This window comes from Heterodontus francisci, chromosome 4 (genome assembly GCF_036365525.1).
Source record: "Heterodontus francisci isolate sHetFra1 chromosome 4, sHetFra1.hap1, whole genome shotgun sequence".
NCBI lineage: Eukaryota > Metazoa > Chordata > Chondrichthyes > Heterodontiformes > Heterodontidae > Heterodontus > Heterodontus francisci.
Genome location: NC_090374.1, coordinates 202,332,031 through 202,358,902, shown reverse-complemented (window position 1 = coordinate 202,358,902; position 26,872 = coordinate 202,332,031). Strand labels below are relative to the sequence as shown.

At 42.4% G+C, this 26,872-nt stretch overlaps 1 protein-coding gene across 3 annotated transcripts in view; it reads left to right on the top strand.

Moving 5' to 3' along the window:
• Positions 1-26,872, top strand: part of zdhhc21 (zinc finger DHHC-type palmitoyltransferase 21) — a 229,079-nt gene that overhangs the window by 98,190 nt on the left and 104,017 nt on the right. For 2 of the 3 annotated variants that reach the window (XM_068028972.1, XM_068028974.1), the window contains exons 4-5: positions 5,339-5,450; positions 24,103-24,241. In XM_068028972.1, coding sequence (XP_067885073.1) covers positions 5,339-5,450; positions 24,103-24,241 — 251 coding nt within the window. The remainder of the gene's footprint in view (positions 1-5,338; positions 5,451-24,102; positions 24,242-26,872) is intronic. The other variant, XM_068028975.1, reaches the window with a different exon arrangement.

Here is a 26,872-nt window from a genome sequence, read left to right as displayed (position 1 = left end):
TTTATCTGCAGCACCTGTGGAAGAGTCTGTCACTCTGGTATTGGCCTTTATAGCCACTCCAGGCGCTGTTCCACAAACCACTGACCACCTGCAGGCACTTACCCATTGTCTCCCGAGACAAGGAGGCTAAAGAAGAAGAAGACGACCTCACCCTTACACAATTAGCATGGTTGCAAACCTCATACTCACAACTCACCACTTACGGTCAACATTGACGGTCACAGCAGCCAGATATCGAGCAAGGTACTCATTGCAGGATATGACGGTCCATAACTACAGGAAGCAGGACAAAGCTGGAGGAGGACAAAACCACCTGCATGTTTTAATTTCCCTGGAGGAGACATGCTGTCCATCATAGGAATGAGAATCGTTGAGGCTTTGGACACTCAGGCTGGAAGGATTGATGATGAAGGTATCTGCATTCCTAATCCTTCTCTCTTCTGACTTCTCAAGCTGCAGACAGTGTAAGCAAACACTACTTACTTTTTTCCTCTCCCCTCACCACAATCCAATCCTTGTCTCTTTTTCATTCCACATACCAGGAACTGGAACCTTCTCAGTCGGAGGAGGAAGAGAAAAGAGACTGTCCCTCAATCTTACATTTGTAGCCTCCAGCTCAGAGACTGAAACTGTGTGTACTTTACAGGATAGGATAGAGGAGGGATCGGCACATGGTGAGACACTGAGTACAAGTGTGCAGGAACTAAGACAGGGAGAAGGACACCACAGATGCCAGCTCGCTGGAGGGTGAGGTTGAACTTAAAATCTGCTGCAAAGGAACCAGATGAGAATATTGAGGGCCCAGGCTACAGAGGAAGGTTGATTAGCAAAACTACCAAATGCCTGGTGCATTGGAAAGGGCTATGCATAATGTCAAGTAGCAAGGAGGAGTCCACCTCCAATTTGATACAGTGCTTTGTGCAGACCTTGGAGCCCATCCTTTCCAGTGTGGAAGGATGTGTATATGTATGGTGAGATACTGTACAAGGAACAGACCACCTCACCTTAGCAGAAAAACAACATTTGTTGACACCTGTTGTTTACCTCTATTTGCACACCTGTGGAAACCACCATGCTGTCTGATGACTAATGCTATAATGCCACAGCTTCCACCTAAGCTTTGACTGCTAGCAGTCCAGCAATCTGTGCTTCAACAGGTTATCAGAATTGCTGAGGCACTGCTCCGTGGCAGTGGCTTGATGGAACATGAACTTGCTGTCCTCTCTTAGGATGGCAGCCTCACTTCCCCTTGATGTTCAACCACATTACCATCACTGAATCTCCCAACATCAACATCCTGGGGGTTGCCATTGACCACAAACTGAACTGGACCAGCCATATAAATACTGTGGCTACAAGAGCAGGTCAGAGGCTGGGAATTCATAAGATCATAAGATCATAAGAACTAGGAGCAGGAGTAGGCCGTCCGGCCCCTCGAGCCTGCTCCGCCATTCAATAAGATCATGGCTGATCTTTTCGTGGACTCAGATCCACTTACCCGCACTCCCACCGTATCCCTTAATTCCTTTATTGTTCAAAAAGATATCTACCTCAGCTTTAAAGACGTTTACTGAAGAAGCGTCAACTACTTCACTGGGCAAGGAATTCCATAGATTAACAACCCTCTGGGTGAAGAAGTTCCTTCTTAATTCAGTCCTAAATCTGCTCCCTCTAATCTTGAGGCTATGCCCTCTTGTCCTAGCTTCACCTGCCAGTGGAAACATCCTCTCTACTTGTATCTTATCCATTCCCTTCATGATTTTATATGTTTCTATAAGATCCCCCCTCATTCTTCTGAACTCCACTGAATATAATCCCAATCTACTCAGTCTCTCCTCATAAGCCAACCCCCTCAACTCCGGAATCAACCCAGTGAACCTCCTCTGCACCCTCTCCAGTGCCAGTACATCCTTTCTCAAGTAAGGAGACCAAAACTGCACACAGTACTCCAGGTGCAGCCTCACCAGTACCTTATACAGCTGCAACATAACCTCTCTGCTTTTAAACTCAATCCCTTTAGCAATGAAGGACAAAATTCCATTTGCCTTCCTAATTACTTGCTGTACCTGCAGACCAACCTTCTGCGATTCATGCACAAGGACACCTAGGTCCCTCTGCATAGCAGCATTCTGCAACTTTTTACCATTCAAGTAATAATCCTTTTTCCTGTTACTCCTACCGAAATGAATGACTTCACATTTATTAACATTGTATTCCATCTGCCAGACCTTTGCCCACTCACTCAATGTATCTATGTTCCTCTGCAAAGTTTCACAGTCATCTGCACACTTTGCTCTGCCACTCATCTTAGTGTCATCTGCAAATTTTGACACCCTACACGTGGTCCCCAATTCCAAATCATCTATATAAATTGTAAATAATTGCGGTCCCAACACCGATCCCTGAGGCACACTACTAGTGACTGATTGCCAACCAGAATAGCACTCCTTTATCCCCGCTCTCTACTTCCTGTTAGTCAACCAATCCTCTATCCATGCTAATACTTTACCCCTGACGCCATGCATCCTTATCTTATGCAGCAGTCTCTTGTGCGGCACCTTGTCGAAGGCCTTTTGGAAATCTAGGTACACCACATCCACTGGGTCCCAAAGCCTGTCCAGCATCTACAAGGCACAAGTCAGGAGTGTGATGGAATACTCTCCACTTGCCTGGATGGGTGCAGCTCCAACAGCATTGAAGAATCTCAACACCACATCTAGGACAAAGCAGCCCGCTTGATTGGCACCCCATTCACCACCCTCAACATTCACTCCCTCCACCACCAATGCACAGTAGCAGCAGTGTGTACCATCTACAAGATGCACTGCAGCAACTCACCAAGGCTCCTTGAACGACACCTTCAAACCCACGACCTGTTCCACCTAGAAGGCCAAAGGCAGTAGATGCATGGGAACACCACCACCTGCAAGTTCCCCTCCAAATCACACACCATCCTGACTTGGAAATATGTCGCTGTTCCTTCACTGTCACTGAGTCAAAATCTTGGAACTCCCTTCCGAACAGCTTGGTGGGTGTACTTGCACCACATGGACTGCAGCGGTTCAAGAAGACGTCTCACTAACACCTTCTCAAAGGCAATTAGGGATGGGCAATAAATGCTGGCCTGGCCAGTGACACTCTCACCACATGAACGAATAAAAAAAAGAGCATTCTTAGTCCTACTCCTGCCACTCTGCTAGTGCCCTTGCTGTTGTCTATCAGCCAGCCAACCCAGGCGGCTGCAGTCTGAGGCCAGGCACTCTAGGCTCAGAGCTGCTCTAAGTCATCCTCCAGGGCCATCTGCTGTCTCCTCCATTAAAATGGTCAGCAGCCTTCCCCCTCACATACTGCAGTCACTGGGGAATCACCTCATAGCAGTACTAAGAAAAGCAAAGGCACTAAAGGAATGAACAAGGGTGATTGGTTTCATTTTGTACTTACTATTTAGTGATAGTTTTGATAAATTTGGACTTGCCTTTGTATGTGATGTTGGTTATTATGTTCCCAGTGAACTGAAAGCAATGTCTTGTTTGAAAGAAAATGATGTGATGGTGAGTGGGAGATGAATGGTAAAGAAGGTGGGACTGCTGCTACGTGGGGAGGTGTAGTTGAGTTTACTGGTTTTTCTCATAAATAAACTGATCACGCAGATCGTTGGCAAAGAAGGGCTGGCTACATTTTAGCCTTCCTTCCTCCCTTCCTCCTCCTCCTCCTATTCCACTTCCTTCTCCTCGTGCTTCTCCTCAGTTTGCTGCCTGATAGGTGATGCCAAGGGTTGTTCCCTCATAACAGCCAGTGTGCGCAGCACGTAGCACACCACCACAAATATCAATACTCACTCAGTAGAGTGCTGTGGGGCTCCTCCAGGTATGGAAGCATTGTTTGAGGACGCTGATTGTCTGCTCTCGTGTTCCTTGAGGCAGCATGATTCTCAATGCAGGCTTGTTGTATCGGACCAGAGTTATGAGCCATGTCACAAGTGGTGAAAGCTTTTCATCCAGGGGCTAGCCTTTGACTTACCACGCTGACTCAAATAAAGGTGGAACAGAGGATTGCCACAGGATGAAAGAATCATTATTGCTGCCAAGATAATGGGCATTTACTTGCACACTGCCTTTGCTTGCAGACCAGCTGCACAGTGACGGAGTGGAATCCCTCTCTGTTGATGAATATGGCTGAGTTCACATGAGGAGCATGCATGTGGTCAAGGGCACCCTGCACCATGGGGAAACCTACAGAGCATGCAAAAACTTGTTCCCACTCCTCCTGCTTGTCTCTGCAAGTGGGAATGAAATGTAAGTGTTTCTCATCATGCAGAGAGCCTCAATGACAGCAATGCAGTGCAAACTGTGAATCATGGCCTAAATCTCCAGTTAGAAATTAAGAAACATGGTCACCTTGACAGCCACAGGCAATTCTGTCTTTAGCCTAAACTGAGGTTGTAGTTGTGGCTGCAGCATTTGGCAGATTTTAGTGACGATCTCCTTTGTGATGGCCCCTCATGCACTGGTCCTTGTTGAAGTTGAGTTCAGAAAATTGCTCTGTGAAGACCCTCCGCACATGTGGCCTCCTGCTGAGAGCCCTGCTCTCCCTCCTTCTCTAATTGCTCATCCTGCTGTGTTTGGCCTCTTTCATTCTCCCAGGCACATTCAATTCCCAAAGGATTTCCCAGACACCTATGTCTGGTAGGAACTTCTTTCACCAGCATATTTTAAATGGCACAAAAAGCACTGCAAGACTAGGCGGCCAGTCCTATAAGAGTACTAAAACTTTAACCAAGTCTAGAAATCCTCCAAAAATGCATAAAATTACACCAATAGCCAGAAGAAATAATCTAGCAACAAACATGCTCAGGCACGAACCATTTACCAAGATGGTGCACTGTGCCCTTCCAATCAGAAATGTGCACGTGCATCTCTGACCTCATTTTGAAACCTTAGATGACCATGTGGCATCTATAAAACAGGCGCTATGTAGCCCAATCTAACCCGCTGCCCAGCACTTTTATATTTTGTCGGGGATGAGCAGGGGAATGGGACTGTCTGGATTGCTGCGTGGAGAGCTGGCATGGACTCGATGGGCCAAATGGCCTCCTCCTGTGCCATAAATGACCCTATGACTCTAAGTATTGATGAAATTTCAAAGAATCCATGGGTTGGTAACTTTTAAAAAAATATGTTGCATCATGTCACTCCCTAATGTTTGTTGGTAAATGAATCTTCTTCCGATTGGTTCAGCATTTGGGTTCCTTGAAAATATCTTTTTTGAGGAAGTAGTAGGTTCTTGTAGTTGATCATTTGGATTTTTAAAAAAAAATCATATCTGTTTGTTGTTCCAGAAAGACAGCATTGGGAAACATGTAATAAATGTAACAAGATGAGGCCAAAGCGATCTCACCACTGCAGTCGGTGTGGGCACTGTGTTCGGAAAATGGATCACCATTGTCCATGGTAAGCTTTCTTAAGCTTTTAATCCTGACGCTGAAAAGAAATATAACATATAGAGACATATACATACCTTGTTTTATTTCACATTTAGTGTAAGGTTTGTTATGTAGAGCAACTGTCTGTTTCGAAAATGGATACAGTACAGGGACTGGGTATACTGACTCAGACCCCCCCACCCACCCTGTTAAATACACAGAGATGGTCTCTACCCAGTTTTTCAGGGCTTAATGTTGTGGAGCCGGTGCAGGGGGTGGGGGGGGTCCCAACGTCAGCCTAAAAGGTGAAGAGAACCTCGCCTCGGCCCTTTGGAGACCCACCCCGCCACCGGTTCTATTTAACGGCACTAGGGCAATTAACTGCCTAGTATCGTGGTCCCAATCTCTTTAAGGATGGGGATTCCCACCCCCACCCATAGCTGCCGGCCAATCAGAGGGATGGCAGCTCAGTCGTCTCAGTAGCGCCATGGAGCGATGGCCACTGCCGGTACTACAAGAGGCCCGGGACCAGGCTCATCGCTAGAGCCCCGGACTCCAGCGAAGTGTGGCAGGATGGCCCTGGCGATGTGCGGGGGAGGGGGAGGAGGGGTTGCCGTTGAGGGCGGGGTGGAGCTGTTTGTGGAGGGACGGCCTTTGCTGCCCAGGGCCCTCTGTGGACACAGATTGTCCAGCAAGGAGACCATACCACCCCCCCTGCAACCCTGCCAAGTCTGTAGGGAGGCTGCCTTGTTGCCTTGTTTTACTGGGCAACTACCCCACGTGGCACATGGCCCTGTCCCCTCTCTGCAACACACCCCCACCTCCCCCCACCCCCCCACCTGAACCAACCACTTGTAGAATACCAGCAGCAGCGGGAAGAGGATCTTAAGTGTCCTTTCCCACCCCTGCACTCCATCTGCCGCCTACCCTCACTGTATTATGGGCCCCCCTGCCACCGGGGGCTCATAAAATTCTGGCCTCAATGTCAGACTTCCACAGAACAAAACTGCCCATCATATGGTGACTTCACTCAGGTGATAAGATCGAGAACTGTGGAAATTAAAAATGCCAGATTTGTAAATTATTGAAGCAGAGTAAAGAGAGCTTTGTTGGGCAACTAACCTAGAAGTGCTGATTCCTGATACTGGAATAATGGCAAAAAGGCTTTCGTCCCCGACAATTATGTATCTTGTCTTGTTGAGCACAATACTAACTGGAACTGTAATTCAGTTAGCTTCTGATGAAGGGTCACTGACCTGAAACGTTAACTCTGCTTCTCTCTCCACAGATGCTGCCAGACCTGCTGAGTATTTCCAGCATTTCTTGTTTTTATTTCAGTTAGCTTAACATTGGTGCTGGGAAAAATATGGAATCTTTACTCAGATATAATAGAAAAAGATTTAAAACCTAAATAATAATGAAGAGTAGACAGAATGGATTTCAAAGGGAAAGGTCATGCTTGACCAACCTTATTGAATTCTTTGAAAAAGTAACGGAAAGAATAGACAGGGGTAATGCAGTGCATGGAATATACACAGACTTTCAAAATGCATTCAGTAAGGTAGCAGATAGTGGACTTATTGTTTGTTTAGCTGTTGGATGGCCTTTTTGATCTCATGTCAGGCTGGGATTGTGCTGAGGTCATGGTGGGTAGCACGCTGTGGAATGTAGTCGAGGGCACTTGCATCAAGGACTGAGTCGTGATTGAGGAGATCTTCGAAGTGCTTCTTCCAATGAGTGCTGACTGCCTCTCTGTCCTTGATCAGTGTCACTCCATCCTCTGCTGTCAGTGGGGTAGGTCCTTGGGCTCTAAATGGTCTTGACTGTACTGAAGAATCCACATATGTTGTGGCTGTCAGTGAGTTGCTGTACTTCCTGTGCTCTTTCAACCCACCAGCCATTCTTTAGGTCACAGTTTTTTTGTGAACCTCAGCCTTCAGTTGTCTGTATACCTGTTTTTTTTCCCTCGAACTTTGGTGATGCTTTCAGTTCAGGATGAGTTCAGATCAGTGAACTTATGACTAAGGACAGACCAGGTGGAGTCAGGGGACAAGTGGCACAATGGATAGATAGCAAGCTGGCTACAAAACAGAAAACAAAGAATAGTGATCAAGGGTAGCTAAGGCAAAAGATAGGAAGTGATGTACCAGAAAGATTGGTGCTGACACCACTATTGTTAACCATTTTGAATTTGGTATCTATAATGCATTATGGTAGGAAGATTAAGCAGGCTACATTGCTGCTTGGAAGATACGAATTTAAATAGAGAATCTAAATGTAAATCTAAAAGGGATCCACAGGTACTGATACTAAAACTAGTGACACAGGGTAAATAAGACACTTAAAAAAGTAAACCAAGCAGTTGGGTTCATTTGTGGAGGGTTAGGATTGAAAAGCAGAGCAGTTATGTTAAACTTGTATAGAACATTGGTTGGACCACACTCAAAGTACCATGAACCGTTCTGGTCTCAGATTATAAAAAAGGATGTGGAGGCCCTGGAGGAGGTTTAAAAAAAGATCGGCAAAGATGATACCAAAACTAAGAGTTGATATCTATCAAGTAGCAGTACGATATCATAGCTATTACAGAAACAGGAGTGGCAGCTCAACATTCCTGGTCACAGGGTTTTCAGACGCGATGGAGGGTGGGGGGGGGAATAAGAAAGGAGGGAGAATGGCAATTTTGATCAAGGAAACTATTAGAGCTGTGAGGAGGGATGATATGTTGGAAGGTTCATCAAATGAGGCCATATGGATTGAGCTAAGGAACAAAACAGGGGCAATCACACTGCTGGGAGTGTACTACAGACCCCCAAACAGTCAGAGGGAGATAGAAGAGCAGATATGCAGGCAAATCTCTGAGAAGTGCAAGAACAATAGGGCAGTAATAGTCAGGGATTTTAATTACCTGAATATTAACTGGGATAGTTTTAGTGTGAAAGGAATTGAGGGAGCAGAAATCTTGAGGTGCATTCAGGAGAACTTTTTTGCCCAGTGTGTAGCAAGTCCAACAAGCAATTTTAGACTGACTTTTAGGAAATGAAGACAGGCAGGTGGAAGGGGTGGCAATGGGGGAGCATTTTGGTGGTAGTGATCATAATTCAGTCAGTTTTAACATAATTACGGAAAAGGACAGAGATAGAACAGGAGTTAGAGTTCTCAACTGGGGCAAGGCCAATTTTACTAAACTGAGGAGGGATTTAGTGAAAGTGGACTGGAAACAGCTGCTTGAAGGTAAATCAGTGTCAGAGCAGTGGAAGGCATTCAAAGGGGAGATTCAAGGGGTTCAGGGTAAACATGTTCCCACAAAGAAAAAGGGTGAGACAGCCAAATGTACAGCCCCATGGATGGCAAGGAGCCGACAGTGTAAGAAAAGGCAGAAAAGGAAAGCTTATGTCTGAAACCGAGAACTCAATACTGCAGAAAGACGAGAGGAGTATAGAAAGTGGAGGGGTGAAATCAAAAAGCAAATTAGGAAAGCAAAGAGAAGGCATGAAAGAATATTGGCAAGCAAAAACAAGGTGATGTTTTATCAATACATTAAGAGTAAGAGGATAACTAAGGAGAGAGTAGGGCCCATAAAAGACTAAAAAGGTAACCTATGTGTAGAGGCAGAAGATTTTGGTATGGTTCTTAATAAATACTTTGCGACCGTCTTCACAAAAGAGGGGGACGATGCAGATATTGTAGTTAAGGAGGAGGAGTGTGAAGTATTGAATGGGATAAACATAGGGAGAAAGGAAGTATTAATGGGATTAGCATCCATGAAATGACCAGATGAAATGTATCCTAGGCTGTTAAAAGAGTAAATAGCAGAGGGTCTGACCATCATTTTCCAGTCTTCACTGGATACAGGTATGATGCCAGAGGATTGGAGAATTGCTAATGTTGTACCTCTGTTTAAAAAGGGAGCGAAGGATAGACCGAATAATTACAGGCCAGTCAGTCTAACCTCAGTAGTGGGCAAATTATTGGAATCTATTCTGAGAGACAGGATAAACTATCACTTAGAAAGGCACAGGTTAATCAAGGATAGTCAGCATGGATTTGTTAAGGGGAGATCTTGTTTGACCAACCTAATCAAATGTTTTGAAGAAGTAACAAGGAAGATAGGTGAGGGTAGTGTAGTTGATGTGGTCTGCATGGATTTTAGCAAAGCTTTTGACAAGGTCCCACATGGCAGTCATTAAAAAAATAAAAACCCATGGGATCCAGGGAAATACAGCACGGTGGATACAAAATTGGCTCAGTGGCAGGTAACAAAATGCGATTGTTGACAGGTGTTTTAGCGACTGGAGGGCTGTTTCCTGTGGCATTCCGATGGGCTCAGTACTGGGCCCCCTGCTTTTTGTGGTATGTATTAACGATTCGGACATAGTGTAGGGGGAATGATCAGGAAGTTTGGAGACGACACAAAGATTGGCTGTGAGGCGGATAGCTATAGGCTGCAGGAAGATATTGATGGACTGTTCAGATGGGCAGAAATGTGGCAAATGGAATTCAACCCAGAGAAGTGTGAGGTGATGCATTTGGGGAGGTCAAACAAGGCAAAGGAATACACAATTATGGGAAAATACTGAGAAGTGTAGAGGAAGTGAGAGACCTTGGAGTGAATGTCCACAGATCCCTGAAGGGAGGAGGACAGGTCGATAAGGTGGTTAAGGAATCCTTTCCTTTATTAGCCGAGGTGTAGAATATAAGAGCAGGGAGGTTATGCTGGAACTGTATAAACTCATTCGTTAGGCCACAATTTGAGTACTGTGTGCAGTTCTGGTCACCTCATTACAGAAAGGATGTAATTGCACTCAAGAGGGTACAGAGGAGATTTACGAGGATGTTGCCGGTACTGGAATGCAGCTATGAGGAGAGATTGGATAGGCTGGGGTTGTTCTCCTTGGAACAGAGAAGGCTGAGGGGCGATCTTATTGAAATGTACAAAATTTTGAGGGGCCTGTACAGAGTGGAGGTGAAGGGTCTATTCACCTTAGCAGAGAGGTCAGTGACGAGGGGGCATAGATTTAAAGTGATTGGTAGAAAAATTAGAGGGGAGATGAGGAAAAACTTTTTCACCCAGTGGGTGGTGGGGGGCTGAAACTCACTGCCTGAAAGGGTAGTTGAGGCAGAGACCCTCAACTCATTCAAAAGGAGTCTGGATATGCACCTCAAGTGCTGTAATCTGCAGGGCTACGGATCAAATGCTGGAAGGTGGGATTAGAAGAGGTGGATCTTTTTTCGGCTGGCACAGACACGATGGACCAAGTGGCCTCTTTCTGTGTCTTAAACTTTGTCTGATTCTATGAAGTAATAGTGAACAGGCTGGGGTCCTTCTCCCTAGAAATGGAAGGCTGAGGGGACACCTGATAGAGGTCATTAAGATTATTTAAAGAGTTTGAGAGGGTAGACATAGAAATGTTTCTCCTTGTACAATGGCACAGTGGTTAGCACCGCAGCCTCACAGCTCCAGCGACCCGGGTTCAGTTCTGGGTACTGCCAGTGTGGAGTTTGCAAGTTCTCCCTGTGACCGTGTGGGTTTCCGCCGGGTGCTCTGGTTTCCTCCCACAGACAAAGACTTGCAGGTTGATAGGTAAATTGGCCGTTATAAATTGCCCCTAGTGTAGGTAGGTGGTAGGGGATTTGAATGAAGGTGGGGATGTGGTAGGAATATGGGATTAATGTAGGATTAGTATAAATAGGTGGTTGATGGTCGGCACAGACTTGGTGGGCCAAAGGGCCTGTTTCAGTGCTGTATCTCTAAAAAAATAAAATAAAAAATAAATTGTAGGGGAGACCAAAACTAGGGGCCACAATTATAAGATAGTCACAAATAAATCCAGTCGGGAATTCAGGAGAAGCTGCTTTACCATGAGAGTTCTAATAATGTGGAAATCACTGCTGCAAGGAGTAGTTGAAGCAAAGAGTGTAGATGCATTTAAGACACAGCTAGATAAACACAGTGGAGAAAGGAATTGAGGGCTATGCTAATAGGGTTAGATGAAGAAGGATGGGAAGAGGCGCATGTGGAGCATAAATACCAGTGTAGATCTGTTTCTCTGCTGTAGTTTCTATGTAATTCTATGTAACCACAAACAATATATATTTTTGAAGACAGATAGCATCCAGTGACATTACCTCAATCTTTCTTTGCCATCTGTAATGTTAAATCATGTGGATGAAATAACAGTAACAAAGGCAATGTTCCTTTTACTTTCTGGCAGTGTTCCTCATATCTTCAGCTCAAAGACAGAAGATTGATTTTTTTCAAGGCCATGCAATGAAATCTTGGTCGTTCTTACATAGTTTTTGCATAGATAAATAGCATTTAATCTGCTACTGTAGAAAGATATTATTATAGTACTGTGTTTTATGATTACACTATTTTGATATTGGACATTTTAAAAAAATAAACTCACTCACAGATATTCAACTTGTTCATCCTTGGAGAAAATAACTGCAATAATACATATAAGCCCTTAACAAGAAGCGTTCATGGTGAAACAGCACCTTAATAAAACACTTCTACCCCCTGGTGGTCAAGGCCCACATCCACATTGAGTGTAAGAAAACCTAACCCAATTCCTGAATATTATTCATGTTACAAAAACAGGAAATGCTGGCAAAACACAGTTAGCCTGTCAGTATCTGAAAAGAGAAAAGTTAGGGCTTAATACTTCAGATAGAGCTTCTTTGTCAGAACTCAGTTATCCTATCTAAATGCTGATTCCAGCATTTCACAGTTTTCTTCTTTTTATCTGTATTATAAGATGCTAATGATCTAAAAAGATACAGTGATGTAATTAGAAGTCTTGCATATAGCATGCCACAATAATTCTGAGAAAAAAGTGATACTTTTTTCGTAAGATCAAATAATCAACTTGAAGATACAGATTTTGTGATTGATCTCTATGACGTTATCTTTGTTCCTCTATTTCTGCCTTACAGAGTAGCTGCCCTCAAAATTAATTATGTAGAATGTGCAGCATGGACACAGACTGTTCGGCACAACTCGTCTGTGTTGCTGTTTATACATCTCATGAGTCTCCTCCCATTCCATCTACCTCATCTCAGCCTTTCAGCATGTCTTTCTCACATCTACTCATCTCGCTCTCTTTCGAAAGTATTTAATGTATTTGCTTCAATCACATTCTCACCATGCTGAGTAAAGAAATTTCTCCTGATTTCCCTATTGGATTTATTAGTAACTATCTGGTGCAGATGAATGCATGGCTGGAAAGATGGTGCAGGAGGGAGGGCTTTAGATCTCTGGAGCACTGGGACCAGTTCTGGAGAAGGTGGGACCTGTACAGGCCAGGCGGGTTGGACCTGAACAGAACTGGGGCAAATTTCCTTGTGGGGCTATTGAGGAGGGTTCAAACTAACTTGTCAGGGGTGTGGAAACCAGGAGAGGCATACTAAGGTGCACAGAATACTGGGAGAGATAGATAGCACTAGAGTAGAGACTAGTATGTTATTAGGTGGGGTCAGAGTAAGGGAGAAAATAATAAACTCTAAATCAGGAGTAATGTGCGTGTATGTGAATGCATGGAGTTGTTAATAAAATTGGTGAGTTACAGGCGCAGATTGACATGTGGGAATATGATGTTGTGGCTATAACAGAAACCTGGCTCAAAGAAGGGCAAGACTGGGTATTAAATATTCCTGGATACAAGGTGTTCGGGAAAGATAGGAAAGGGAAAAAAGGGGGAGGGGTGGCAGTATTGATTAAGGAAAGCATTGCAGTGCTGCAGGAAAAGGATGTCCCAGAGGGGTCGAGGACATAATCTATTTGGCTAGAGCTAAGGAAAAAAAAAGGTGTGGCTACATTGCTCGGTGTTGTTTATCGGCCACAATCTATTGGGAAGTATGTAGAGGAAGAAATTTGCAAGGAAATTGCAGAGAGGTGCAAAAATTATAGGGTAGTTATAATGGGGGACTTTAATTATCCAAACATAGACTGGGATAATAGTAGTGTAAAGGGAAGTGAGGGGCAAGAGTTCCTAGAGTGTGTTCAGGAAAATTTTCTACAATAGTATGTTTCTAGTCCAATGAGAAAGGAGGCACTGCTAGACCTGGTTCTTGGGAATGAGGTGGGCCAAGTGGATCAAGTATCAGGAGAGCATTTAGGGGACAGTGATCATTGTATCATTAGATTTAGGCTGACTATGGAAAAGGACAAAGAAAAATCCAGAGTAAGTATAATAACTGGGGAAAAGCCAACTTCAATGGCTAAGAAGATATCTGGGATGATTAAATTGGAGTCAAAGGTTGGCAGGAGAAATGGTAGCTGAACAATGGGCTACCTTCAAAGAAGAGAGAGTTTGGGCACAGTCAAGGTATGTTCGAAGGGGAAAGGTAGGGTAAACAAATCTAGAGTTCTCTGGATGACAAAAGGGATAGAGATTAAGATAAAGAAAAAAAAGTGTGCTTATGACAGGTGCCACATAGAGAATACCATTGAGAACCAGGCTGAATATCGAAGGTTCAGAGGAGATGTGTAAAAGCAAATAGCAGAAGCAAAGAGAGAGCATGAACAGAGACTGGCAGCTAACATAAAAGGGAATCTCAAAATTTTCTATAGACATATAAATAGTAAAAGGGTGGTAAAAGAAGGTGTAGGGCGAATTAGGGACCAGAAAGGGGATTTGCACATGGAGACAGAGGGCATAGCTGAGGTATTAAATAAATAGTTTGCATCTGTCTCAAGGAAGAAGATGCAATCCAGGAAATGGCAAAAAAAGGAGGTAATTCAGACACGAGAAAGGTTTAAAATTGATTAGGAGGTGTTGGATTAGCTTTGTGTACTTCAAGTGGTTAGATAATGCACTAGGACTTGGATGAGTACTGAGGGAAGTGCGAGTGGAAATTGCAGAGGCATTGGCCATAATTTTTCGGTCTTCCTTAGACTCGGGTGGTGCCAGAGGACTGGAGAATTGCAAATGTTACACCCTTGTTCAAAAAAGATAAGCCCAGCAATTACAGGCCAGTCAGTTTATCTTCGGTGGTGGGGAAACAGCTACAAAGATTAATTTGGGACAAAATTAATAGTCACATGGACAAATGCAGGATAATTAAAGAAAGTTAGCATGGATTTCTTAAGGGAAAATCATGTTGAACTAATTTTCTGGAGCTTTTTGAAGAGGTTACAGAGAGGGTTGATGAGGGCAATGCTGTTGATGTGGTATACGTGGACTTTCAAAAGACAGTCTTGTGAGCAGTTATAACTCATGGAATAAACAGGATAGTAGCAACATGGATAAGGAAGTGGTTGAGTGACAGGAACAAAGAGTATTGGTTAATAGATGTTTTTCGGGCTGAAGGAAGGTTTGTACTGGAGTTCCCTAGGGGTCAGTGTTGGGACCCTTTTCCTGATATATATTAATGACTTTGATGTTGGTGGACAGGGCACAATTTCAAAATTTGCGGATGATGCAAAACTTGGAAGTATTGTGTACTTTGAGGAGGATAGTGTAGAACTTAAAAAGGACAGACAGGTTGGTGGAATGGGCAGACAGGTGGTCAATGAAGTTCAATGCGGTGAAGTGATACGTTTTGGTAGGAAAAGCATGGAGAGACAATATAAAATCAAGGGTACAATTCTAAAGTGGGTGCAAGAGCAGAGGGACCTAGGTGTATATGTGCATAAATAATTAAAGGTGGCGGGACAGGTTGAGAGAGCAGTTAATAAAGCATACAGTATCCTGGGCTTTATTAATAGGGGCATAGAGTATAAGAACAAGGAGGTTATGTTGAACTTATATAAGACACTAGTTCCGCCTCAGCTGGAGTATTGCATGTTCTGGGCTTACACTTTAGGAAGGATGTGAAGGCGTTAGGCAGAGTGCAGAACAGATTCACGAGAATGGTTTCAGGGATTAGGAACTTCAGTTATAAAGATAGATTGGAGAGGTTAGGATTGTTTTCCTTGGATAATAGAAGGCTGAGAGGTGATCTGATAGAGGTATTCAAAATCATGAGGGGACTGGACAGAGTAGATAGGGAGATACTGTTCCCACTCATGAAAGGATCGAGAACAAGAGGGCACAGATTTAACGTAATTGGTAAAAGAAGCAAAAGTAACATGAGGAAAAACTTTTTCATGCTGTGAGTGGTTAAGGTCTGGAATGCGCTGCTTGAGAGTGTGGAGGCAGGATGAACTGAAGCAGTCAAAAGGGAATTAGACAGTTATATGAAAAGGAAAAATGTGCAGGTTTACAGGGAGTGGCACTTGGTGAATTGCCCATTCAAAGAGCTGATGCAGACACGATGGGCCGAATGGGCCATCTGTAACAATCTTGTGATTCTGTGATCTTGTATTTATGGCCCCTTGTTTTGGGTTCTCCTATAAGTGGAAACATTCTCTCCACATCTACCCTGTCCAAGCCATTTATAATTTTAAAGACTTCTATCTGGACTCCTCCAAGACTTTTATTTTCTAAAGAAAAAAGCCCCAACCTGATCAATCTTTTCTGATAGCTGTGATCTCTCAGTTCTGGTACCACCCCTGTAAATCTTTTTTGCACTTTCTCCAGTGCTTCTATGTCCTTTCGTATCGTATGGAGACCACATCTGTGCAGTGTATTCTATGTGCAACTTGAGCAGGGTCCAATAAAAGTTTATCCTAACTTCACTGCTCCCTTTGAAATAAATCCCAGTGCTTTGTTCGCGTATTAATTGCTTTGTTGGCCTGAAATGCTGCTTTTAATGATTTGTTCACTTATTTTTATTTGTTAATGAGAGGTGGGTGTTGCTGGAAAGGCGAGCATTTATTGCCCTTACCTAATTGCCTTCAGAAGGTGGTGAGTTGCCTTCTTGAACAGCTGCAGCCCATGTGGTGAAGATGCTCCCACAGTGTTTGGTAGGGAGTTCCCGGATCAAATCATTAATGTAAATTATGAATAATAGTGGTCCCAGCATTTTCTACCTTTCTACAATCTGAATAACTACACTTTACCCCTACCACCTCCTTTTTTTTTAACCTATTTTCTATTCATTCAGCTTTTTGACCCCTGACTCCACAAGCTCCAACTATTGTCGTGAACTTACCGTGTGGTACCTTATCAATGGCCACTTGAAAATCAAAGTATATGACTTACCTTTGTCAGACTTTTTCATTATTCTTCAAACAATTTTCCAGATTAGTTAACTGTGACTTAGCCTTTCGGAATCCATGCTGACTATTTTTTATCTCGTTTTCTGCATCTAGATGCACTTCTATCACTTTGTTTAGTATAGGTGATCTCATGGAGATTTTCAAATGGTGAGAGGTTGTGGTAAAGCAGATTGAGAAAAATTATTCCCTCTGACGAGTTAGTCAATAACTAGAGGCTGTAGGTGCAAAACCATTGGCAAAAGATCTGGAGAGAGAACTTTTTTCTCAGGAATGCCCGACCTGAAAATGCGGTGGAAGCTGATTCTATAAATAATTTTTAAAGGGAGATGAACAGGTATTTCAGGATGAGGGACTTAGAGAGTTCAAGACAAAACATAGGGACGTGGGACTAAGCACGGCTGCTCTTTCAAAGAGCCAGCACAGGCACAATGGGCTGAATGGCCTCCTTCTGTGCTGTAGGTTTCTATGATTCCAGTGTCTTTCCTGTCACTGTAGTTAAACTGCATGGTCTGTAGTTTCCAGGTTTTGTTCTGTCTCCTTTTTTGTATATAGGAACAACATTCGCTGTCTGTTAGTTCTCTGGCACTATGCATTCTTTCGTAGAACTTTTGTGTATACAAACTAGTGCCTCTGCTATCTGCTCCCTAGTTTCCTTCAGTATGCATTCCAGACCTGGTTTAACATTCTCTTGGTTTTGCTACTTTCTTTCTTTCTGTCCTTACTGGATTGAAGTTCTTTTTAAGCTCATTTGTTGGTAAAGTGGCATCTTTAGTAAAAAAAAACTGAGGTAAAGCACTCACTTAATAGTTCTGCCATTTCTCTGTCACCACGTGTGAGTTTATACTTGTTAATCTTAACCCTACTTTAATTTTCATTTTGTTATTTATGTGTTTATGGAACACTTTATTATTTATTTTTATATTCCTTGATAATTTGATTTTGGAATTTCTCTTTGCTTTTTTGATAGCTGTTTTAAGCTCATCTCCTACGTTCGTTGTCTTACCTTTTGTCCTCTCCTTTAGAATCTAAGTACTTCTTAGATGTCTTTTTCTTTTGATTAAATTTCCCATTAGTTCTTTATCCATACACAATACCTCATTATTAGTTTTCTTGTTCTTTGCTTTTAGTGGAATACATTTCTCGAATTCTTCTGATTACTTTTTTCCAGAATTCCCACTGTTTTCGGTCCCTTTGTATTTCGAGATGTTCTCCCAGTTTACCTTCTTTAATTCTACGCTCATTTCCTTGTGATTTACTATTTGCCTACACATGTCATTCTCAATCCTAATCTTGAACCTTACTATGCTCTGATCACTACTACTAAGATGCTGTTCTCCCCTTCCTTCTCCGATCTGTAGGGTAGCAAGGATAATCCAGGACATTATAGGCCAGTGAGCCTTACGTCAGTGGTAGGGAAATTATTAGAGAGGATTCTTCGGGACAGGATTTACTCCCATTTGGAAACAAATGGACTTATTATCGAGAGGCAGCATGGTTTTGTAAAGGGGAGGTCGTGTCTCACTAACTTGATTGAGTTTTTTGAGGAAGTGACAAAGATGATTGATGAAGGAAGGGCAGTGGATGTTGTCTACAAGGACTTCAGTAAAGCCTTTGGCAAGTTCCCTCATGGCAGACTGGTACAAAAGGTGAAGTCACACAGGATCAGAGGTGAGCTGGCAAGATGGATACAGAACTGGCTCGGTCATAGAAGACAGAGGGTAGCAGTGGAAGGGTGCTTTTCTGAATGGAGGGATGTGACTAGTGGTGTACTGCAGGGATCAGTGCTGGGACCTTTGCTGTTTGTAGTATATATAAATAATTTGGAGGAAAATGTAGCTGGTCTGATTAGTAAGTTTGCGGACGACACAAAGGTTGGTGGAGTTGCGGTTAGTGATGAGGATTGTCAGAGGATACAGCAGGATATAGATCGGTTGGAGACTTGGGCGGAGAAATGGCAGATGGAGTTTAATCCGGACAAATGTGAGGTAATGCATTTTGGAAGGTCGAATACAGGTGGGAAGTATACAGTAAATGGCAGAACCCTTAGGAGTATTGACAGACAGAGAGATCTGGGTGTACAGGTCCATAGATCACTGAAAGTGGCAACGCAGGTGGATAAGGTAGTCAAGAAGGCATATGTCATGCTTGTCTTCATTGATCGGGGCATAGAGTATAAAAATTGGCAAGTCATGCTGCAGCTGTACAGAACCTTAGTTAGGCCACACTTGGAATATTGCGTACAATTCTGGTCGCCACACTACCAGAAGGATGTGGAGGCTTTGGAGAGGGTACAGAAGAGGTTTACCAGGATGTTGCCTGGCCTGAAAGGTATTAGCTGCGAGGAGAGGTTGGATAAACTCGGATTGTTTTCACTGGAACGACGGAGGTGGAGGGGTGGCATGATAGATATGGGTGGCGTGGTCAGAGTGGATAGTCAGAAGCTTTTTCCCAGGGTGGAAGAGTCAGTTACTAGGGGACATAGGTTTAAGGCGCGAGGGGCAAAGTTTAGAGGGGATGTGCGAGGCAAGTTCTTTCCACAGAGGGTGGTGAGTGCCTGGAACTTGCTGCTGGGGGAGGTGGTGGAAGCAGGTACGAAAGCGACGTTTAAGAGGCATCTTGACAAATACATGAATAGGATGGGAATAGAGGGATACGGTCCCCGGAAGTGCAGAAGGTTTTAGTTTAGACAGGCATCAAGATCAGCGCAGGCTTGGAGGGCCGAATGGCCTGTTCCTGTGCTGTACTGTTCTTTGTTCTTTGAGTCCTATATGTATTGTAAAGATTTGATTCCCTTTTCTCCTTTCACTCCTTCTTCCTGCCAGTTTATTTGTAGTTTAAATATCCCATGATTATTATTCAACAGCTGCTACTCGCGTCATAGATTTGCCTACATATTTCTTCCTACAATTACCCTCCACTATTTGACAGACTATATTATGCCTCTAGCAGGTTGATGTATCTCTTGTCTTTTAACTCAGTCCATATGGATTCAGTATCTACGTTGCTAGTTATAACTTTTTTCTTTGATGGCCATTATTTATATTCAACTAGTACAGATACTCCATCTCACCTCCTTCCATCCCTTTCCTTTCTAAATGTGTTATATCTGGCAATAGTTAGTTGCCAATCCTGTTCTCTATGTAGTCATGTTACAGCTATTTGACTGATTATGGCACCAAGAAGCCCGAACAGGACTGAAGTGAATGGGAGTCACTTTGCTTGTGTCGCCTCCTACCTTAGCATTGCTTTGATGATGAGGTTCAAGGCCCATAATCCGGGGCTGCTCAGACCTCACCATTTGTGCATGGAGGAGTATTGCAAAACACTCAGTATAAATTTTAGTTGAATGGAAATTGAAACTTGTCCTCTAACATTACTTTAAATAATTTGGGAAACATTTGAGGCAGAAACGGCTAGGAGCCAGGGAAGAATATCTCATTCCAGCTGACTGATACTGATGTGTCTTGGGAAATTAGATACACTGCATGCACCCAGACCGCACAATCCAAACACAGTTCCGAGCCATGGCTTTGGGCAAAAATATCTAGTTTGAACCCAGGCTTTTGAGAGTGGCTGAGCTACTCCAGTAAAAACTTAAATGCATCTTATTATTTTAAACTGCTGCTTGGAGCTTTAGAAATTTCAGTTACAGAAGGGGAAAATGGCAATTGAAGAAGAAATTCAAAAGGATTTTGAAGAATTAGTGGGAAACCCAGTGGCCAGATAAAATAATCACAGAGTTATGTGTCTATAGGCAAAATCTATTATGAATACAGACAGAAGCTTGTGATTAGAATTTAAGAATCAGAATTAGAACATTACAGCACAGTACAGGCTCTTCGGCCCTCGATGTTGCGCCGACCTGTGAAACCATCTGACCTACACTATTCCATTTTCAACCATATGTCTATCCAATGACCACTTAAATGCCCTGAAAGTTGGCGAGTCTACTACTGTTGCAGGCAGGGTGTTCCACGCCTTATGATAGCCTCGTGATTGTGCTGCATCCCAGAAGTCATAATTTCAAATTCCAGCAAGGTGTGAAATTGAATTTAATATAGAACCAGAGGAATGACTTTAAGAACTACTGGGTTGTCATTAAAAAAAACCCAATGGGTCATTCATATCTTTTGAAGAAAGGAACCAGCCACCTCTATGTTAGGTGATTGATTCTTAATGGCTTGAAGTGGCTCAGCAAGCCAAACAAGTGTTATTGGCAATTCCAGTGTTATTCACATCTTATGAACAAATAAATGCTTAAAAAAATTATAATGGAAAACGTTGGTGCAAAATTGTAAGAAAAAAGGGACAACAGGAAATAAGATTTTGTAGACAGCAAGTATATTTTTCATATATTATGCATTTGCTGAGTTTTGATATGGCAAATATTGGAATGCTGCTGAAGCCTGTAACAATCCCATATTAAAACAAATTGATTCCAATAATCCATATTCTCCAGGATAAGAGATGACAATAGTTGGAGGGTGTAACTACAATGTGACAAGTTTACATAAAACAGCTTCCATCATTAATTTGAATGTAGGAATTTAGAAAGGAAATAAGAACAGTATTACTTTAAAATGGAAACTGAATTAGTTTACAGCCCTGGTCCAATGCCCACCCCTGCTTTCTAACCCTGCTTCACCATTCCCATGTTCAGTGACATAATAGATTGACTAGTATCTTACTTAAATGGCTTATGTATGTATACTCTGAGATAATTATCTCTGATCTTCACATGAACAACAACTTGTATTTATATAGCAACTTTAACCTAATAAAATGTCCAAGGCACTTCACAGGAGCATTATAAAACAAAATATGACACTGAGCCACCTAGGAGACATTAGGTTAGATGATCAAAACTTGGTCAAAGAGATGGGTTTTACGAAGTGTCTTAAAGGAGGAATGTGAGGTAGAGAGACAGATGTGTAGGGAGGGAATTCCAAAGCTTAGGGCCGAGGCAGCTGAAGGCATGGCCTTCAGTGGTGGAGCGATTAAAATTGGGATGCTCAAGCAGCCAGAATTCGAGGAGTACAGATATCTTGGTGGGTTGTGGGCTGGAGGAGATTATAGAGATAGGGAGGGGTGAGGCCATGGAGTGATTTGAAAACAAGGATGACAATTTTAAAATCAAGACATTGTTTGACCGAGAGCCGATGTAGGTCAGTGAGCACAGGGGGGAATTGGTAAATGGGATTTGGTGCAAGTTATGACAGGGGCAGCAGTTTTGGATGACCTGACTGCTTATCCAACCTCAAGTTTACAGAGGGTAGAATGTGGGCAACAAGCCAGGAGTACGTTGGAATTGTCAAGTTTAGAGGTAACAAAGGCATGAATGAGGGTTTCAGGAGTAGGGAGCTGAGACAGGGCGAAGTCGGGCAATGTTACGGAGGTGGAAATGGGCGATATTAGCGATGGTATGAATGAAGTCGGAAGTTCATCTCGGGGTCAAACATGATACCAGGATTGCGAACAGACTGGCTTAACCTCAGACTTGCCAGTGAGAGGGATGGAATCAGAAGCTAGAGAATGGAGCTTGGATCGGGGACTGAAAACAATGGCTTCAGTCCTTCCAATATTTAATTGGAAGAGATTTTTGCTCATCCAGTACTGAATGTCGGATAAGCAGTCTGATAATTTAGCAACAGTGGAAGAGTCGAGAGAGGTGGTGGTAAAGTAGAGCTGGGTGTCGTCAGCATACATGTGAAAATTAACGCTGTGCTTTTGGATGGTATCGCTGAGGCTCAACATGTAGATGAGAAATAGAAGGAGGCCATGGATAGATCCTTGGGAAACACCAGAGGTAACGGTGTAAGAGCAGGAAGAGAAGCCATTGCAAGTGATTCTCTGACTATGATTGGATAGATAAGAATGGAAACAGGTGTGAGCAGTCGCGCCTAGCTGGATGACAATGGAGAGGTGATGGAGGAAAATGGTGTGGTCATTTGTGTCAAAGGTTGCAGATGGGAGAAGGACGATGAGGGAAAGATTACCTTTATCACAGTCACGTAGGACGAAGACTGCATTTACTCTTGATTCCTTTTGTGCAATGCCACGAGAGATCAACTAGTGTGTGTGTGTGTGTTTTTCCATGTGTGCACATAAACCTCACATATAATAAGCATGTATATCAGAGATGTAGAACAGTTAACTGTGCACAATGACAACTGGAAATGGCCATCTGGATTGCTCATTTCCTTTTGTTACTACCTGAGTAATTTCATCTCTTTTCCTCCCCTTCTCCCAGTCCTTCCTAAAGAAAATCAAAAAGCTAAACAATTGACTTCCCAATGCCACCCCTGATCTAATAGACTGTCCACATTCTTTCTCTCCTCATATTGCGTGCAGTTTTTCAGATCTGTTACTGAAACTAATTTTTCCACATTTGCATTAATAATTAGGGAGAGTAACATTTTCCAACAAACAACATCAGAAAGAAAGAAGAAAAAGGTTGCATTTATATAGCACCTTTCATGAAATCAGGATCTCCCAAAGCACTTCCCAGCCAATGAAGTATTTTAGAAATGCAGTCACTGTTTTAATGTTGGAAAAGCACAGCTGGTTTGCACCCAGCAAGGGCTCACAAATAGCAATGGAATAAATGAACAGAGCAGGCGTGACATGAAGGCTCTAAATGTTGACTATCACATCTGGGAGTCACTAGCTGGTGAAAGAGGGAAATGCCGACACATTCTGTGGACTGGTGTGCACTACCACGACGACCAGTGGCTACAGCAGTTTGACAACAGGCACCAACGTCAAAAACAACAACTCACACCGTCACTTGGCAGCTTCATGTGCAGCACTTGTGGCAGAACCTGCCTGGAAAGATGCCAACCAACCAAATGAACAGATGATCTGTTTCAGTGGTGCTGGTTGAGGCAGAAATATTAGCCAGAACACTGGAAGAACTTTCTTGCTCTTTTTCAAAAAGCACTATGTGATCTTTTACATCTACCTTAAATAACAAATCGAGTGCTGTTTAGTGTCTTATCTGAAAGTGTCAATCTACATTATGTGTTCAAGGCTCTGGAGTGGAACTTAACCCCACAACTGTCTGAACATCACTTCCAGCTGCAAAGTATTTATCTTCATACCCTCCCTTCATGTAGTGCTTAGACGCTGAGTGGGACCAGCTGAAATCTGACCTGTACATCTAAATTGAGTGCTGATTTATTGATGTTTTTGTTTCAACCCACTTTAGGGATAAGGTTTCATGCTGATACCTTACGAGCCATGCATTAATATGAGCTGTAGTCATGCTGCACTGTGTCATCAATTGCCTTCTATTTGGCCATTGTCTCTCTGAATGAAAGCTGTAGGTCACTAAATAGAGATGGTGGTCAGAGAAGAACATTAATTGCAAGGGATTTATCTGAAATCCAGGATCCAATTGAAGAATTCATTGATCAGAAACTATATCAATCAAATTGCATTAAGATTTTTGGTTCAGATTAACTTTTTTGAATTTACTGATCTTATTTGTATTATTGTGAATGCAAGAGTTTAAATTTATTTTTCCACTTCCTCCCCCTCCCTCAAACATATGTGCAAAACCGTTTCTTTACAGGATAAATAATTGTGTTGGAGAGGACAATCACTGGCTGTTCCTACTGCTATGTTTCTACACAGAGTTCTTGAGTTTCCTCACATTAGTTCTCAATTTCTGCCAGTATTACTACCTCCAGCCTCTAACAAAAGTAAAAGAGGTAAGAAAATTGGTTCAGTTTTCTATTGATGACTTGTGGTGATGTTAAATTTCAAATGCACCTGCCTTGCCCCAAAAGCAGTTACCAAAATGTAGTATGTTACATTATTTGAACTGTTGTACAGGTCACCAAGCCATGTAGCAATTCCACTCTCGGCATTTTTGTAAAACATTTATCTTATTTGTGTTTTCTATAGAAATTAATGATGCCACTTACCAAAATAGGCCAAGAGAGTGGGTTGGCAACCAACTCTCAGGATGCCTGGGTGATGTTTTTCCTCATGATTTTTCTCTCACTCAAAATGGCACATTTTGCAGTCACCCTTCCAGCTTCAGAAAATGGCCTTACAATAGTTTTCCAATATTCAGTTGATGGAAGTGCATGTACACACCATACTGCAAATATGATCCAAGATTTTCTTTTAAGATTTCCAGAAAAAGACGCATGTATTAGGAATTGTTGGTTTATCGCCAAACTGTAATTACAGCTTGCAACCTGGAGTATTTGTCAAAATGTTTCTGAATTGTTGAAATAACAATTTAAGGGTAGAATTTCAGCAGATTTCCACTAGTTTTGTGCCCAGATTCTAGTGTGATCTGGGCAGAGTCGACCGAACAATTGCAAAAGGTCAGAAAATTTAAAACATAAGTGAGTTACGCCCAAAGCCACTTGGCTCATGTTTCCCGTGATCTTTTATGCTGGTTCACGATTCAATTTGCCCGAATTAGGCCCTGCCAGCAAAATCGGCCACGCCCACCCCCAAATCAAGATTGCGAGATTCTGCTGATTGTGCTAGTTTGAGGAGGCTTTTCAAATTGTGCTCATTTTCTTAGGCACACAGGCACCATAAGGCACATTTTAAAAGTTTTTTCAAATGAAAAGTGATTTAAGTTGCTGACCAATGACACTATTAAATGATTCTGGATTTTTTAAAATTGTTTTCAGCGATTGTAAATCAGGTTGCTCACCTGACTGGACACCCTTCTTAAAAATGCTTATTTTTGATGATAAACCCATTTTCAGATGTATTAATAAAACTGCTCTTAAAGACATCAAGGAATACTTTTTAATGGAAAGAAAAGGAACTATTATGTTGTCTGATTGTACTAGTTCATTGAAGATTTAACGTTTGTGATTATGCAAATGAATTTTAGCAGAAAATTGAAGTGTAACTTTAATCAATGCAATTTCAAGTGCATTTTGGGCTCCATTTCTCAGTTGTGCCCAAACCAGAAACTCTACCCCTTATTGTTTTCTGCATTTGGACTCGAGCAGTAATACCTTGCAAGAAGCCCTCTCATGTCTGTCAGTTTGTATAATGTTATACAAAATCTTGTCCTTTTAGAAAAAAAAGCCTCACTTTGACCTACTCTTTATATATTTTTTTAGATTAGATTAGATTAGATTAGAGATACAGCACTGAAACAGGCCCTTCGGCCCACCAAGTCTGTGCCGACCATCAACCACCCATTTATACTAATCCTACACTAATCCCATATTCCTACCAAACATCCCCACCTGTCCCTATATTTCCCTACCACCTACCTATACTAGTGACAATTTATAATGGTCAATTTACCTACCAACCTGCAAGTCTTTTGGCTTGTGGGAGGAAACCGGAGCACCCGGAGAAAACCCACGCAGAGAGAACTTGCAAACTCCACACAGACAGTACCCTGAATCAAACCCGGGTCCCTGGAGCTGTGAGGCTGCAGTGCTAACCACTGCGCCACTGTGCCGCCCATATCACTGAGGATTGTTCCTCATCTCCCTGGTTGCAACATTGAACAACTTTTTCAGTAATTTTCTCTAACTACACCAGCAGTTACTTGCTGCTGAAACAAAATTTAAACACTTAATGTTGCAATATCAATGCAAGTGTAATTATACAATTACATTACATTATCCATTGGGAAGCAACAATGGCACAGTTTTCACTGGTACCTGAAATTAGGCAATGTAATTCTGTGATTTGATTACCCGACCCGGAGCCAGCAGGAGCGAATTGTGTAGCAGTGTTGACACAGTGACTTTTATTAATGTTTGTATTTTTCTGTGATTTATGTTATCCATAGGCGTGTTTGTTTTGTGACATGAACCTAGGAGCTTGCAGTTTTTTTCACACTTTGTACTAAGGAGTAGAAGCTGCTTGAAGGGGAATTTTCAAAAAGGGATATTATTGGAGAAATTTTCTACATTCCCTTCACACATCTAGTCCTGTTCTGTCCACTTCATTTAGAAAGTTAAATGGAGTTAAGCCAGAAAATAGACAAGGCTTTCCTATTGGAATGAGTTTCAAGTATGACTACAGTTGTGTATTTAAAGTTAAAACAAGCTATTGGACAATTTTTCCCTTGGAAGAGACTGGAGAAACTGAAATTCCAGTAATATGTGCAGAATAGGTTTCCTTTCACAAGGATGAGGGTTATTGATGTGTAACCCACCTTTATATATTAAGTAAACACAATTGCTTAAAAATGCAATAACAGTCAGGCCCTTTTTTAGATTAGTATTGACCAGTACAGATTTAAAAATGTGTTAACCAATTATGTTCTTCCAAATGCAAAATACAGATGCTGGAAATCTGAAATAAAAACAGAAAATACTGTAAATAAGTAGCAGGTCTGGCAG